Genomic DNA, 15,248 nt, shown 5'->3' with positions numbered 1-15,248 from the left:
CTCATCAGTCATGTCTCCAGGCCCCTCTGATATTACTCTTGCTTTCTATTTTGAATTTTTATTCAAACAAAAAATAGAAGACTTACTATTATGCAGACTACTGCAATACTGTAATAATTGTATAAATAACATCAACCCATTCATGACTGCATATCAGAATGGCTAGTTGGACATTTATTGGGCAATGGCATCATTTGTTTACTTTTGAACATTGGCAAAAATCAAACATTTCCCCTACTTTGAGCTCCATTTCTAGGTTCTTTTTATAGTAAAATCAATCAAAATCACCTCTATTTCTATAATATGTTTTCCATTCTATCAAATGAGACCAAGAAAATGAGAATACAACCATAAATACTATATGAAAATAGACCACAAATTCGGCATTTTAATTAAAAAAAAACGGTCGGAGTTTTTTTTTCTCATTATGCACTGCGTGCTCCAGGATTTTTTTTTATATGGTGCACACTGGCCACACAGACCCATTCTCTCACATGTGGGCCTATCAGCTTTCTCCTGCTTGATTTGAAGCCGCTAGAATTTATGAGTACATATACGTCAAACACGGTACCTCGTAAGACGTATATATACGGCCGCGACAGTCAAAGGGTTAATGCCCACCTGACGGCAACATCGAGTCCTGCTCTTGAGGAAGTGTTGCCGATATACCATTTTTCTCATTTTTATATTATTTTATATAATTTTTATGTTCTGATAATTACAATTTATTGTATTTCTTGGCATTTCATAACCAATCTTTGTTCTGACACTAATATTAGCTACTGAGATTGCACTCAAATTGTCACAAACACATTGACAAGTGGACATTTACACCTGCCTTGGTCATTTACTATTGTCTAGGAATATATACAAAGTATTTATAGGTCCCAGCAATGTTTTGGATACATGGGAATATAGAAGAAGGAAGGAGGAGGAGGAAGAAGGAAGAAGCTCCCTTGTAGCAATGTGACAAGCATCTGGGACGGCAATGATGAGATATGGGATGACATTTGATGGGTGCCAGCTAGGGTGTAGAGATAAGAGGAGATAAGCTATGACATTTGATGGGCACCAGCAAGGGTGCAGAGATAAGGGATGACATCTGATAAGCTCGTATCTCTGTCTCTGATTATCTGTCTTGTCTCTCTGTCTGCTTGTCTCTTTCCGTCTCTCTGCTTGTGTGTCTCAGAGAGAGCCACTGTAAACCAACAGGTATTCATATGCATTATATCTACAAGCATAGTATAGCACTTCGGATTTTTTAGGTTAGCCTAGGTAATTTACACTATGTATAATCGTATTTGTGTGTACCTGTGAGACAGATAAAAAGAGATAGAGAGACGTAGATGAATGGTTCAGAGAACCGACATGTTGATAAAATACACACATGTGCAACTCTTGGGTATCTTTATTGAGGAAACGTTTCGCCACACAGTGGCTTCATCAGTCCATACAAAGGAGAAACGTGAAGAGCAGGAGGAGAATGAGGTAATCAGTTCCTCAACCTTGATTCGATGTGGTCAGTCCATCAATCTTGAATAGAATACAGCATATAAGCGGAGAAGTGGCTTATATACCGTAGGCAGGAGAGGTGCAGCAGTTGTAGGTGGTGTCACATTTGTCCATGTGGAAGTAGGTCGTGCCCAAGGGTTAGGCAAGCGAAGAATTCCCAAGTATTAAGATCCCAAGAAGTTGCAGTGTCTGACAGGAATGCAGATGAATGGTTCAGAGAACCAACATCAAATCAAGGTTGAGGGACTGATTACCTCATTCTCCTCCTGCTCTTCACGTTTCTCCTTTGTATGGACTGATAAAGCCACTGTGTGGCGAAACGTTTCCTCAATAAAGATACCCAAGAGTTGCACATGTGTCTATTTTATCATCAGATAGAGAGAGAGATAGACAGAGACAGACAGAGATAGACAGACCCTAAACTTGGGGTTAACATCACTTTCCTCTTAAAAGGGGAGTGTTAATATGACATTACATCAGTGAATCCTTGGTGTTTGCCACACTGTTTGCTTGAGCTGGTGCTCCCACAAGGTACTAAGTGGTCCCAAATTTTTTTAATATAATGCACACCGAGTGTTAAGACCCATTCTATGCTGACCAGGCATCTCAGGCCAATCGTGCCAAATTTGGAGGCAGGAAAAATAAAACGTATATATGTTTGGGGCACTAGCAGTATATATGTATATATCTGAACAGTTTAGGGGTTAAAAAAAATATGTGAAGAACTGTATCTATATCTGAATACAGTGACCCCTCTCTCTAAATCAAGTACCAAATTATTAAAAATTATTTTATTTATAATTAGAGTAGTCTACAAAATTAAACTTTTTATTCAGTTCAAAAATCAAACTGGATGTTTAATGCTAACTTTGGTGTGTTGATCACAAATCTTAGCTTGTTTAGTCACTTTAACATTTTTTTTTTTTGAAGTCTTATGATTAATAATTTCGATAAATAGGTTTGAAGAATCACATGATAGTGTATGTTTCTTAACAATCATAGGTAATAAGATATTAAGTGTGGTACATGTAATGAGAAAACTACTACTTAATGTAAATTTATTATACACATGCATAACAAAACTAACTGAAATTTCCAGTCATAAAAACATATTTTACACCAGTTTTCATAATTTTTCACTTGTCTTCAGTATCGCTCTTCTACACCAGTGTCTAGCAGTAGTCTGCCATCAAACTGATCAAACTTGATGGTTATGTTTTGGTGAAATCATTCAGTGTGTTCATCACCAAGGTTTGGCGGGAGCAGGTCAAGGTGAGAACGGTGGAAATGAATCTTGAGGGACATCTAATATACCAGTAGACATGCTGTCAACAGGTCTTCTACAATATTTCTGTAATCATCATACTCCAACAGCATACCCATTAAAAACCAATTGTCTTCATTTATAAACACTTATTTTTTAACCTGAAGAATTTTTTTTTTGAGATCAATTAAAAAACAAACTTACTTCTGTTGTCTGGCCTTAAAGAGCTTCACATCCATAAAATAAACTTACTAAGTTTGTAATGTGAGTGAAGCAGGAGAGGAGGTGGCGGTGAATGCTGACCTCAGATGTCATGACCAGCTGATGATAATTAGCATCAAGTAGCATGCTGAGCCACAAGCTGGCTTGACACAGTGAGGGTACTCTTACTTGGTTGTCTGGGATCTCTTCTGCCTGAAAGTTGATAAAAAACAGTACTTGTTTTATAAGACAAAAAAGGGCAATAAAAATAAAAAATATCCGCTGGGAATCAAATAATGCTTTTATCATTTAGCAACACAATATTTATAGATGGGGTTGTAAGAGAAGTAAATGCGAGGGTCTTGGCAAGAGGCGTGGAGTTAAAAGACAAAGAATCACACACAAAGTGGGAGTTGTCACAGCTGCTCTTTGCTGATGACAGTGTGCTCTTGGGAGATTCTGAAGAGAAGTTGCAGAGATTGGTGGATGAATTTGGTAGGGTGTGCAAAAGAAGAAAATTAAAGGTGAATACAGGAAAGAGTAAGGTTATGAGGATAACAAAAAGATTAGGTGATGAAAGATTGAATATCAGATTGGAGGGAGAGAGTATGGAGGAGGTGAATGTATTCAGATATTTGGGAGTGGACGTGTCAGCGGATGGGTCTATGAAAGATGAGGAGAATCATAGAATTGATGAGGGGAAAAGGGTGAGTGGTGCACTTAGGAGTCTGTGGAGACAAAGAACTTTGTCCTTGGAGGCAAAGAGGGGAATGTATGAGAGTATAGTTTTACCAACGCTCTTATATGGGTGTGAAGCATGGGTGATGAATGTTGCAGCGAGAAGGCTGGAGGCAGTGGAGATGTCATGTCTGAGGGCAATGTGTGGTGTGAATATAATGCAGAGAATTCGTAGTTTGGAAGTTAGGAGGAGGTGCGGGATTACCAAAACTGTTGTCCAGAGGGCTGAGGAAGGGTTGTTGAGGTGGTTCGGACATGTAGAGAGAATGGAGCGAAACAGAATAACTTCAAGAGTGTATCAGTCTGTAGTGGAAGGAAGGCGGGGTAGGGGTCGGCCTAGGAAAGGTTGGAGAGAGGGGGTAAAGGAGGTTTTGTGTGCGAGGGGCTTGGACTTCCAGCAGGCATGCGTGAGCGTGTTTAATAGGAGTGAATGGAGACAAATGGTTTTTAATACTTGACGTGCTGTTGGAGTGTGAGCAAAGTAACATTTATGAAAGGGTTCAGGGAAACCGGCAGGCCGGACTTGAGTCCTGGAGATGGGAAGTACAGTGCCTGCACTCTGAAGGAGGGGTGTTAATGTTGCAGTTTAAAAACTGTAGTGTAAAGCACCCTTCTGGCAAGACAGTGATGGAGTGAATGATGGTGAAAGTTTTACTTTTTCGGGCCACCCTGCCTTGGTGGGAATCGGCCAGTGTGATAATAATAAAAAATAATAAAATAGAAAGGCAAAAGAAATGTAAGAAGGCATAGTGCAGTCCCAAAATATGAACAAAATATATTCCTAGAAATCATTTATAGCTCAAAACTTAATTTCCCAATTCAATCAAATTTTATGTATTTTTCACTGTGAAAAAAAAAGAAGTGTTACTTAATCCTTTGACTGTTTTGGTCGTATATATACGTCTTATGAGCCAGTGTTTCAGATGTATATATAATCAATAATTCAATAATTCATGACAGAAATGTTAAAAGCAGAGGGGGATATAGTGTTGGAGTGGTTGGTACTTTTGTTTAATAAATGTATGAAAGAGGGGAAGGTACCTAGGGATTGGCGGAGAGCATGTATAGTCCCTTTATATAAGGGGAAGGGGGACAAAAGAGATTGTAAAAATTATAGAGGAATAAGTTTACTGAGTATACCAGGAAAAGTATACGGTAGGGTTATAATTGAAAGAATTAGAGGTAAGACAGAATGTAGGACTGCGGATGAGCAGGGAAGCTTCAGAGTGGGTAGGGGATGTGTAGATCAAGTGTTTACATTGAAGCATATATGTGAACAGTATTTAGATAAAGGTAGGGAAGTTTTTATTGCATTTATGGATTTAGAAAAGGCATATGATAGAGTGGATAGAGGAGCAATGTGGCAGATGTTGCAAGTATATGGAATAGGTGGTAAGTTACTAAATGCTGTTAAGAGTTTTTATGAGGATAGTGAGGCTCAGGTTAGGGTGTGTAGAAGAGAGGGAGACTACTTCCCGGTAAAAGTAGGTCTTAGACAGGGATGTGTAATGTCACCATGGTTGTTTAATATATTTATAGATGGGGTTGTAAAGGAAGTAAATGCTAGGGTGTTCGGGAGAGGGGTGGGATTAAATTTTTGGGAATCAAATTCAAAATGGGAATTGACACAGTTACTTTTTGCTGATGATACTGTGCTTATGGGAGATTCTAAAGAAAAACTGCAAAGGTTAGTGGATGAGTTTGAGAATGTGTGTAAAGGTAGAAAGTTGAAAGTGAACATAGAAAAGAGTAAGTTGATGAGGGTATCAAATGATTTAGATAAAAAAAAATTGGATATCAAATTGGGGAGGAGGAGTATGGAAGAAGTGAATGTTTTCAGATACTTGGGAGTTGACGTGTCGGCGGATGGATTTATGAAGGATGAGGTTAATCATAGAATTGATGAGGGAAAAAAGGTGAGTGGTGCGTTGAGGTATATGTGGAGTCAAAAAACGTTATCTATGGAGGCAAAGAAGGGAATGTATGAAAGTATAGTAGTACCAACACTCTTATATGGATGTGAAGCTTGGGTGGTAAATGCAGCAGCGAGGAGACGGTTGGAGGCAGTGGAGATGTCCTGTCTAAGGGCAATGTGTGGTGTAAATATTATGCAGAAAATTCGGAGTGTGGAAATTAGGAGAAGGTGTGGAGTTAATAAAAGCATTAGTCAGAGGGCTGAAGAGGGGTTGTTGAGGTGGTTTGGTCATTTAGAGAGAATGGATCAAAGTAGAATGACATGGAAAGCATATAAATCTATAGGGGAAGGAAGGAGGGGTAGGGGTCGTCCTCGAAAGGGTTGGAAAGAGGGGGTAAAGGAGGTTTTGTGGGCGAGGGGCTTGGACTTCCAGCAAGCGTGCATGAGCGTGTTAGATAGGAGTGAATGGAGACGAATGATACTTGGGACCTGACGATCTGTTGGAGTGTGAGCAGGGTAATATTTAGTGAAGGGATTCAGGGAAACCGGTTATTTTCATATAGTCGGACTTGAGTCCTGGAAATGGGAAGTACAATGCCTGCACTTTAAAGGAGGGGTTTGGGATATTGGCAGTTTGGAGGGATATGTTGTGTATCTTTATATGTATATGCTTCTAAACTGTTGTATTCTGAGCACCTCTGCAAAAACCTGTGATAATGTGTGAGTGTGGTGAAAGTGTTGAATGATGATGAAAGTATTTTCTTTTTGGGGCTTTTCTTTCTTTTTTTGGGTCACCCTGCCTCGGTGGGAGACGGCCGACTTGTTGAAAAAAAAAAAAAAAAAAAAAATTCTAGCTGCTTCAAATCAAGCGGAAGAAAGCTGGTAGGCCCACATATGAGAGAATGGGTCTGTATGGTCAGTGTGCATCACATAAAAAAAATCCTGCAGCACAGTGCGTAATGAGAAAAAAAAACTCTGATCGTTTTTTTGGATTAAAATGCCGACTTTGAGGTGTATTTTCGTATAGTATAGGTAGTAGGTTGGTAGACAGCAACCACCCAGGGAAGTACTACCGTCCTGCCAGATGACTGTGAAACAAAAACCTGTAACTGTTTTGCATGATGGTAGGATTGCTGGTTTCTTTTTCTGTCTCATAAACACGCTAAGATAACAGGGATATCTTGCTACTCCTACTTACACTTTGGTCACACTTCACAGACACGCACATGCATATATATATATACATACATCTAGGTTTTTCTCCTTTTTCTAAATAGCTCTTGTTCTTTTTTATTTCTTCTATTGTCCATGGGGAAGTGGAAAAGAATCTTTCCTCCGTAAGCCATGCGTGTCGTATGAGGCGACTAAAATGCCGGGAGCAATGGGCTAGTAACCCCTTCTCCTGTATACAATTACTAAAAAAGAGAAGAAGAAAAACTTTATAAAACTGGGTTGCTTAAATGTGCGTGGATGTAGTGCGGATGACAAGAAACAGATGATTGCTGATGTTATGAATGAAAAGAAGTTGGATGTCCTGGCCCTAAGCGAAACAAAGCTGAAGGGGGTAGGAGAGTTTCAGTGGGGGGAAATAAATGGGATTAAATCTGGAGTATCTGAGAGAGTTAGAGCAAAGGAAGGGGTAGCAGTAATGTTAAATGATCAGTTATGGAAGGAGAAAAGAGAATATGAATGTGTAAATTCAAGAATTATGTGGATTAAAGTCAAGGTTGGATGCGAGAAGTGGGTCATAATAAGCGTGTATGCACCTGGAGAAGAGAGGAATGCAGAGGAGAGAGAGAGATTTTGGGAGATGTTAAGTGAATGTATAGGAGCCTTTGAACCAAGTGAGAGAGTAATTGTGGTAGGGGACTTGAATGCTAAAGTAGGAGAAACTTTTAGAGAGGGTGTGGTAGGTAAGTTTGGGGTGCCAGGTGTAAATGATAATGGGAGCCCTTTGATTGAACTTTGTATAGAAAGGGGTTTAGTTATAGGTAATACATATTTTAAGAAAAAGAGGATAAATAAGTATACACGATATGATGTAGGGCGAAATGACAGTAGTTTGTTGGATTATGTATTGGTAGATAAAAGACTGTTGAGTAGACTTCAGGATGTACATGTTTATAGAGGGGCCACAGATATATCAGATCACTTTCTAGTTGTAGCTACACTGAGAGTAAAAGGTAGATGGGATACAAGGAGAATAGAAGCATCAGGGAAGAGAGAGGTGAAGGTTTATAAACTAAAAGAGGAGGCAGTTAGGGTAAGATATAAACAGCTATTGGAGGATAGATGGGCTAATGAGAGCATAGGCAATGGGGTCGAAGAGGTATGGGGTAGGTTTAAAAATGTAGTGTTAGAGTGTTCAGCAGAAGTTTGTGGTTACAGGAAAGTGGGTGCAGGAGGGAAGAGGAGCGATTGGTGGAATGATGATGTAAAGAGAGTAGTAAGGGAGAAAAAGTTAGCATATGAGAAGTTTTTACAAAGTAGAAGTGATGCAAGGAGGGAAGAGTATATGGAGAAAAAGAGAGAAGTTAAGAGAGTGGTGAAGCAATGTAAAAAGAGAGCAAATGAGAGAGTGGGTGAGATGTTATCAACAAATTTTGTTGAAAATAAGAAAAAGTTTTGGAGTGAGATTAACAAGTTAAGAAAGCCTAGAGAACAAATGGATTTGTCAGTTAAAAATAGGAGAGGAGAGTTATTAAATGGAGAGTTAGAGGTATTGGGAAGATGGAAGGAATATTTTGAGGAATTGTTAAATGTTGATGAAGATAGGGAAGCTGTGATTTCGTGTATAGGGCAAGGAGGAATAACATCTTGTAGGAGTGAGGAAGAGCCAGTTGTGAGTGTGGGGGAAGTTCGTGAGGCAGTAGGCAAAATGAAAGGGGGTAAGGCAGCCGGGATTGATGGGATAAAGATAGAAATGTTAAAAGCAGGTGGGGATATAGTTTTGGAGTGGTTGGTGCAATTATTTAATAAATGTATGGAAGAGGGTAAGGTACCTAGGGATTGGCAGAGAGCATGCATAGTTCCTTTGTATAAAGGCAAAGGGGATAAAAGAGAGTGCAAAAATTATAGGGGGATAAGTCTGTTGAGTGTACCTGGTAAAGTGTATGGTAGAGTTATAATTGAAAGAATTAAGAGTAAGACGGAGAATAGGATAGCAGATGAACAAGGAGGCTTTAGGAAAGGTAGGGGGTGTGTGGACCAGGTGTTTACAGTGAAACATATAAGTGAACAGTATTTAGATAAGGCTAAAGAGGTCTTTGTGGCATTTATGGATTTGGAAAAGGCATATGACAGGGTGGATAGGGGGGCAATGTGGCAGATGTTGCAAGTGTATGGTGTAGGAGGTAGGTTACTGAAAGCAGTGAAGAGTTTTTACGAGGATAGTGAGGCTCAAGTTAGAGTATGTAGGAAAGAAGGAAATTTTTTCCCAGTAAAGGTAGGCCTTAGACAAGGATGTGTGATGTCACCGTGGTTGTTTAATATATTTATAGATGGGGTTGTAAGAGAAGTAAATGCGAGGGTCTTGGCAAGAGGCGTGGAGTTAAAAGACAAAGAATCACACACAAAGTGGGAGTTGTCACAGCTGCTCTTTGCTGATGACACTGTGCTCTTGGGAGATTCTGAAGAGAAGTTGCAGAGATTGGTGGATGAATTTGGTAGGGTGTGCAAAAGAAGAAAATTAAAGGTGAATACAGGAAAGAGTAAGGTTATGAGGATAACAAAAAGATTAGGTGATGAAAGATTGAATATCAGATTGGAGGGAGAGAGTATGGAGGAGGTGAATGTATTCAGATATTTGGGAGTGGACGTGTCAGCGGATGGGTCTATGAAAGATGAGGTGAATCATAGAATTGATGAGGGAAAAAGAGTGAGTGGTGCACTTAGGAGTCTGTGGAGACAAAGAACTTTGTCCTTGGAGGCAAAGAGGGGAATGTATGAGAGTATAGTTTTACCAACGCTCTTATATGGGTGTGAAGCGTGGGTGATGAATGTTGCAGCGAGGAGAAGGCTGGAGGCAGTGGAGATGTCATGTCTGAGGGCAATGTGTGGTGTGAATATAATGCAGAGAATTCGTAGTTTGGAAGTTAGGAGGAGGTGCGGGATTACCAAAACTGTTGTCCAGAGGGCTGAGGAAGGGTTGTTGAGGTGGTTCGGACATGTAGAGAGAATGGAGCGAAACAGAATGACTTCAAGAGTGTATCAGTCTGTAGTGGAAGGAAGGCGGGGTAGGGGTCGGCCTAGGAAGGGTTGGAGGGAGGGGGTAAAGGAGGTTTTGTGTGCGAGGGGCTTGGACTTCCAGCAGGCATGCGTGAGCGTGTTTGATAGGAGTGAATGGAGACAAATGGTTTTTAATACTTGACGTGCTGTTGGAGTGTGAGCAAAGTAACATTTATGAAGGGATTCAGGGAAACCGGCAGGCCGGACTTGAGTCCTGGAGATGGGAAGTACAGTGCCTGCACTCTGAAGGAGGGGTGTTAATGTTGCAGTTTAAAAACTGTAGTGTAAAGCACCCTTCTGGCAAGACAGTGATGGAGTGAATGATGGTGAAAGTTTTTCTTTTTCGGGCCACCCTGCCTTGGTGGGAATCGGCCGGTGTGATAATAATAATAATTTATCGATGTATTTGCGTTTTCATGGTCTTAAGTGATAAAACGGAAAACATATTACAGAAATAGAGATGATTTTCATTACTTTGACGATGAAAACGTCCTTGAAACTGAGCTCAAAGTAGCGGAAAAGTTCGATTTTTACCAATGTTCAGGAGTAAACAAATCACACCACACGTCCAATACACGTCAACTGGGGAGTCTAATATTCTTTCACTAGTGCACTGATATTATTTATACCATTTTTACAATAATGCAGTAGTCTGCATAACAGTAAATTTTGTATTTTTTTGTATGAATAAAAAATAAAAATAGAAAGCAATAATAATATAAGAGGGGCCTAGAGATGTGACTAATGAACAGAGGATATGTTATTTTAGTGCCAAGAATGTCTACCTTGTTTATTCTGGACCCTATTTTGAAATTGGCATCTTTTTAGTTTGCGTGAAATTGGCCAAATTGCCAATTTCTGACCACAATATTGGGTAGTCCAAATTGGTAAATGGGAGGTTTCTTGCACTCAGCTGATAGATAAAATGGAGTTCTGAAGAAATAGCTATGAGTTTGGTCAACTGGAACAACGGAATTGGCTGAAAATAGGGCTCAAAGTCAGCGAAATCGCCAATACGCATATGTCGCTGAGACCGATAAATTCGCGGGAGCGTAATTCCATGAGTTTTCGACCAAATTTCGAACTTTTGGTGTCATTACCATCAGGAAAAGATTCTCTATCATTTCATAAGAAAAAAATTTTTTTTTTTTTAAATTTAGTGACATAGAATGACAGTTTCAGAAAGGGGCCTGAAACAGTCAAAGGGTTAACCCTTAACCCTTTCAGGGTCCAGAGGCCAAATTTCAAAGTGCGCACCAGGGTCCAAGAAATTTCCCCCCAAAATTTTGTTATTTTTTCTAATGAAATAGCAGAAAATCTTTTTCTGAAGATAATAAAACAAAAAGTACAAAATCTGATGGAAAATTGACAAAATTATGCTCTCGCAAATTTTGATGTGTCAGTGATATTTACGATTTGGCGATTTTGCCGACTTTAACTCCCATTTTAGCCCAATTACATTATTCCAGTCGACCAAATTCTTAGCATTTTCACTAGTATTACTTCTATTCTATCGATTGAGCACAAGAAATCGCCCAGTCAACTGTTTCAACTACAAAATAAAGTGATCGGAAATTGGTAATTTGGCCAATTTAACACAAAGTGAAAAATATTCCAATTTCAAAATACGGTCCAGAATAAACAATGCAGGCATTCCTGACACTAAACTAACATTTCCTCTGTTCATTAGTTATGTTTTCAGGCTTTACAAATGAATTCCATTTTGATTTTTTATTCACATAATGAATTTTTATTCAAACCAAAAAATAGAAGATTTACTGTTATGCAATAATTGTATAAATCTCATCACCACATTTGTGAATGTATATCAGACCCACCAGCTGGCGTGTATTAGAAGAGTGAGGTCGTTTGTTTACTCTTGAACATCGACAAAAATTTAACATTTCTGCTACTTTGAGCTCAGTTTCAAGCCATTTCCAGTACTAAAACCAATCAAAATCATCTCTATTTCTGTAATATATCTTCCATTCTATCAAATGAGACCAAGGAATCCCAAATACAACTATAAAAAACATACAAAAAACACTGCAAAGTCGCTGGTTTAATCGAAAATCACAGTCTTAGCCTTTTTTTCTCTCATTATACACTGTGCTGCAGGATTTGTTTTATGTGGTGCACACATACCACATAGATGTATTCTCTCATATCTAGGCCCAAATTTACCATTCACAGCTTATCAGAGAGAGCTGAGCACATGGCGTAGATCTACGGTTTGGACCCTGAGCGTAAAGCCGTAGATCTACGGCACGGGCACTGAAAGGGTTAAACTGTCCAAACAGATTTACGTTTACATGCGTAGTGCTCCAAAAGTAGAGCTACATTTTTTTTTACATTTTTTTTTTTTTTTCAACAAGTCGGCCGTCTCCCACCGAGGCAGGGTGACCCAAAAAAGAAAGAAAATCCCCAAAAAGAAAATACTTTCATCATCATTCAACACTTTCACCACACTCACACATTATCACTGCTTTTGCAGAGGTGCCCAGAATACAACAGCTTAGAAGCATATACGTATAAAGATACACAACATATCCCTCCAAACTGCCAATATCCCAAACCACTCCTTTAAAGTGCAGGCATTGTACTTCCCATTTCCAGGACTCAAGTCCGACTATATGAAAATAACCGGTTTCCCTGAATCCCTTCACTAAATATTACCCTGCTCACACTCCAACAGATCGTCAGGTCCCAAGTACCATTCGTCTCCATTCACTCCTATCTAACACGCTCACGCACGCTTGCTGGAAGTCCAAGCCCCTTACCCACAAAACCTCCTTTACCCCCTCTCTCCAACCCTTTCGAGGATGACCCCTACCCCTCCTTCCTTCCCCTATAGATTTATATGCTTTCCATGTCATTCTACTTTGATCCATTCTCTCTAAATGACCAAACCACCTCAACAACCCCTCTTCTGCCCTCTGACTCATACTTTTATTAACTCCACACCTTCTCCTAATTTCCACACTCTGAATTTTCTGCATAATATTTACACCACACATTGCCCTTAAACAGGACATCTCCACTGCCTCCAACCGTCTCCTCGCTGCTGCATTTACCACCCAAGCTTCACACCCATATAAGAGTGTTGGTACTACTATACTTTCATACATTCCCTTCTTTGCCTCCATAGATAACGTTTTTTGACTCCACATATACCTCAACGCACCACTCACCTTTTTTCCCTCATCAATTCTATGATTAACCTCATCCTTCATAAATCCATCCGCCGACACGTCAACTCCCAAGTATCTGAAAACATTCACTTCTTCCATACTCCTCCTCCCCAATTTGATATCCAATTTTTCTTTATCTAAATCATTTGACACCCTCATCACCTTACTCTTTTCTATGTTCACTTTCAACTTTCTACCTTTACACACATTCCCAAACTCATCCACTAACCTTTGCAATTTTTCTTTAGAATCTCCTATAAGTACAGTATCATCAGCAAAAAGTAACTGTGTCAATTCCCATTTTGAATTTGATTCCCCATAATTTAATCCCACCCCTCTCCCAAACACCCTAGCATTTACTTCCTTTACAACCCCATCTATAAATATATTAAACAACCATGGTGACATTACACATCCCTGTCTAAGACCTACTTTTACCGGGAAGTATTCTCCCTCTCTTCTACACACCCTAACCTGAGCCTCACTATCCTCATAAAAACTCTTTACAGCATTTAATAACTTACCACCTATTCCATATACTTGCAACATCTGCCACATTGCTCCTCTATTCAAATATAACAAAAAAAAAAAACAAAAACAAAAACAAAGTAGATCAAGTTTTTTTTACACGTTTTCAAATGTAAAAAAAAAAAAAAAAAATCTACATTTTTTACATACTTTCAAATGCTGAAAAAACGTAGATCTACGTTTGGACAGTTTAAGGGTTAAGGACTGAGGAATTGAGGGAGAGGAAAGGATAGGCAGAAGAGATGGGAAAATATATAATCCAGGCAATGTACCAACTGACTGCAACATGGCTGGTTAACTTCACTCTTTTCATCAGCAAGCCCAGAAGGTGACAGATACAGGCATGATTCCTACTGTTCAACATGGGACTGATGAAGCCTTATACTTTTTCTTAGTTATTACGGGTTATTATGGGGAAATACCATACTGCAATATCATTTACACTAGGTTGAGTTGTATTAGTTGCACAGGTTTAGACCTGATAGGTTATTTAGCAATTTTAACATGAAAAGTTATTAACAACACTAAAAGCCCTTTCACTGTCCAGACCTCAATCTGAAACTTGTCTAAAATGTCCAAGAATTTTCAAAAATATATTTTGTTAATTTTTCTTATGAAATGGTAATCTTTTTCTGAAGGTTATCAAACAAAAAGTACAAAATTTGATCGAAAATTGATGAAATTACACTTTTGCGAATTTTGCTGTGTCAGTGATATTTATGTATCAGCGATTTTGTCCACTTAGAACAATTACATAGTCCTAGTTGACCAAATTCTTAGCTATTTTACTAGTATGTCTTCCATTTTATCATTTAAGCACAAGAACTTGTACAATCAACCATTTCACCAACTCAATAAAGTGATCAGAAATTGGTAATTTGGCCCATTTCACACAAATTTCAAAATATTCCAGTTTCAAAACAGGGTCCAGAATAAACAATGCAGGCATGAATTCCATTTTTCTTTTTTATTCACATAAAAAATAGAAGACTGTATAAATAATATCAGAGCATTCATGAACACATATTAGACACAGCAATTGACTTGTATTGGACACATGATGTGATTTGTTTATGCTTGAATATTGGCAAAAATTTAACATACCTACTACTTTGAGTGCCACTTCAAGCTATTTCCAATCAAAATGATCTCTATTTATATATTTTCCATTCTATCAAATGAGACCAAGAAACCGAGAATAAAACCATAAAAACTAAGAAAATACAGTGCAAAGTTGCTGTTTTAAACCAAAAACGTGGTCTTTCTTTTTTCTCATGCAATGTGTGCTGCAGGATTTTTTTTTATATGGCCCAAATTTACTGCTCACAACTTATCTGAGTGAGCAGAGCTCATCATGTAGTACTATGGTATGGCCATTGAACTCAAAGGCATAGCATTACGGCAGTCAGCGAAAGGGTTAATCCACTGCCATCGTTAGTAATGTTCAACTAACTTATCTTAATTTGCTATGATCTGTGCCAATTTGTTGTTAGCATGACTAATTTACAATCACATTACAGACATTATAATTACAATATTCTTCTCAATGAACTGGCCATATCCACTGAGGAGAATCACAATATATTTAAAATAATTCTGAGTCCATTACTCAATCAAAACAATATCTGTAATTCTAGCAATGTTTCATTCAGTGACAGGGCATCCAACTTCT

The 15,248-nt window shown here is 38.7% G+C and overlaps 1 protein-coding gene across 2 annotated transcripts in view; it reads right to left on the bottom strand.

Annotated features, from left to right (window-relative positions):
* Positions 1 to 15,248, bottom strand: part of LOC128698738 (nucleolar protein 11) — a 72,020-nt gene that overhangs the window by 4,089 nt on the left and 52,683 nt on the right. For both annotated transcript variants that reach the window (XM_053791069.2, XM_070084866.1), the window contains one exon: positions 3,029 to 3,190. In XM_053791069.2, the coding sequence (XP_053647044.2) occupies positions 3,029 to 3,190 (162 nt within the window). The remainder of the gene's footprint in view (positions 1 to 3,028; positions 3,191 to 15,248) is intronic.

This window comes from Cherax quadricarinatus, chromosome 14 (genome assembly GCF_038502225.1).
Source record: "Cherax quadricarinatus isolate ZL_2023a chromosome 14, ASM3850222v1, whole genome shotgun sequence".
NCBI classification, from domain to species: domain Eukaryota; kingdom Metazoa; phylum Arthropoda; class Malacostraca; order Decapoda; family Parastacidae; genus Cherax; species Cherax quadricarinatus.
This window is presented reverse-complemented; position numbering and strand designations above follow the sequence as displayed.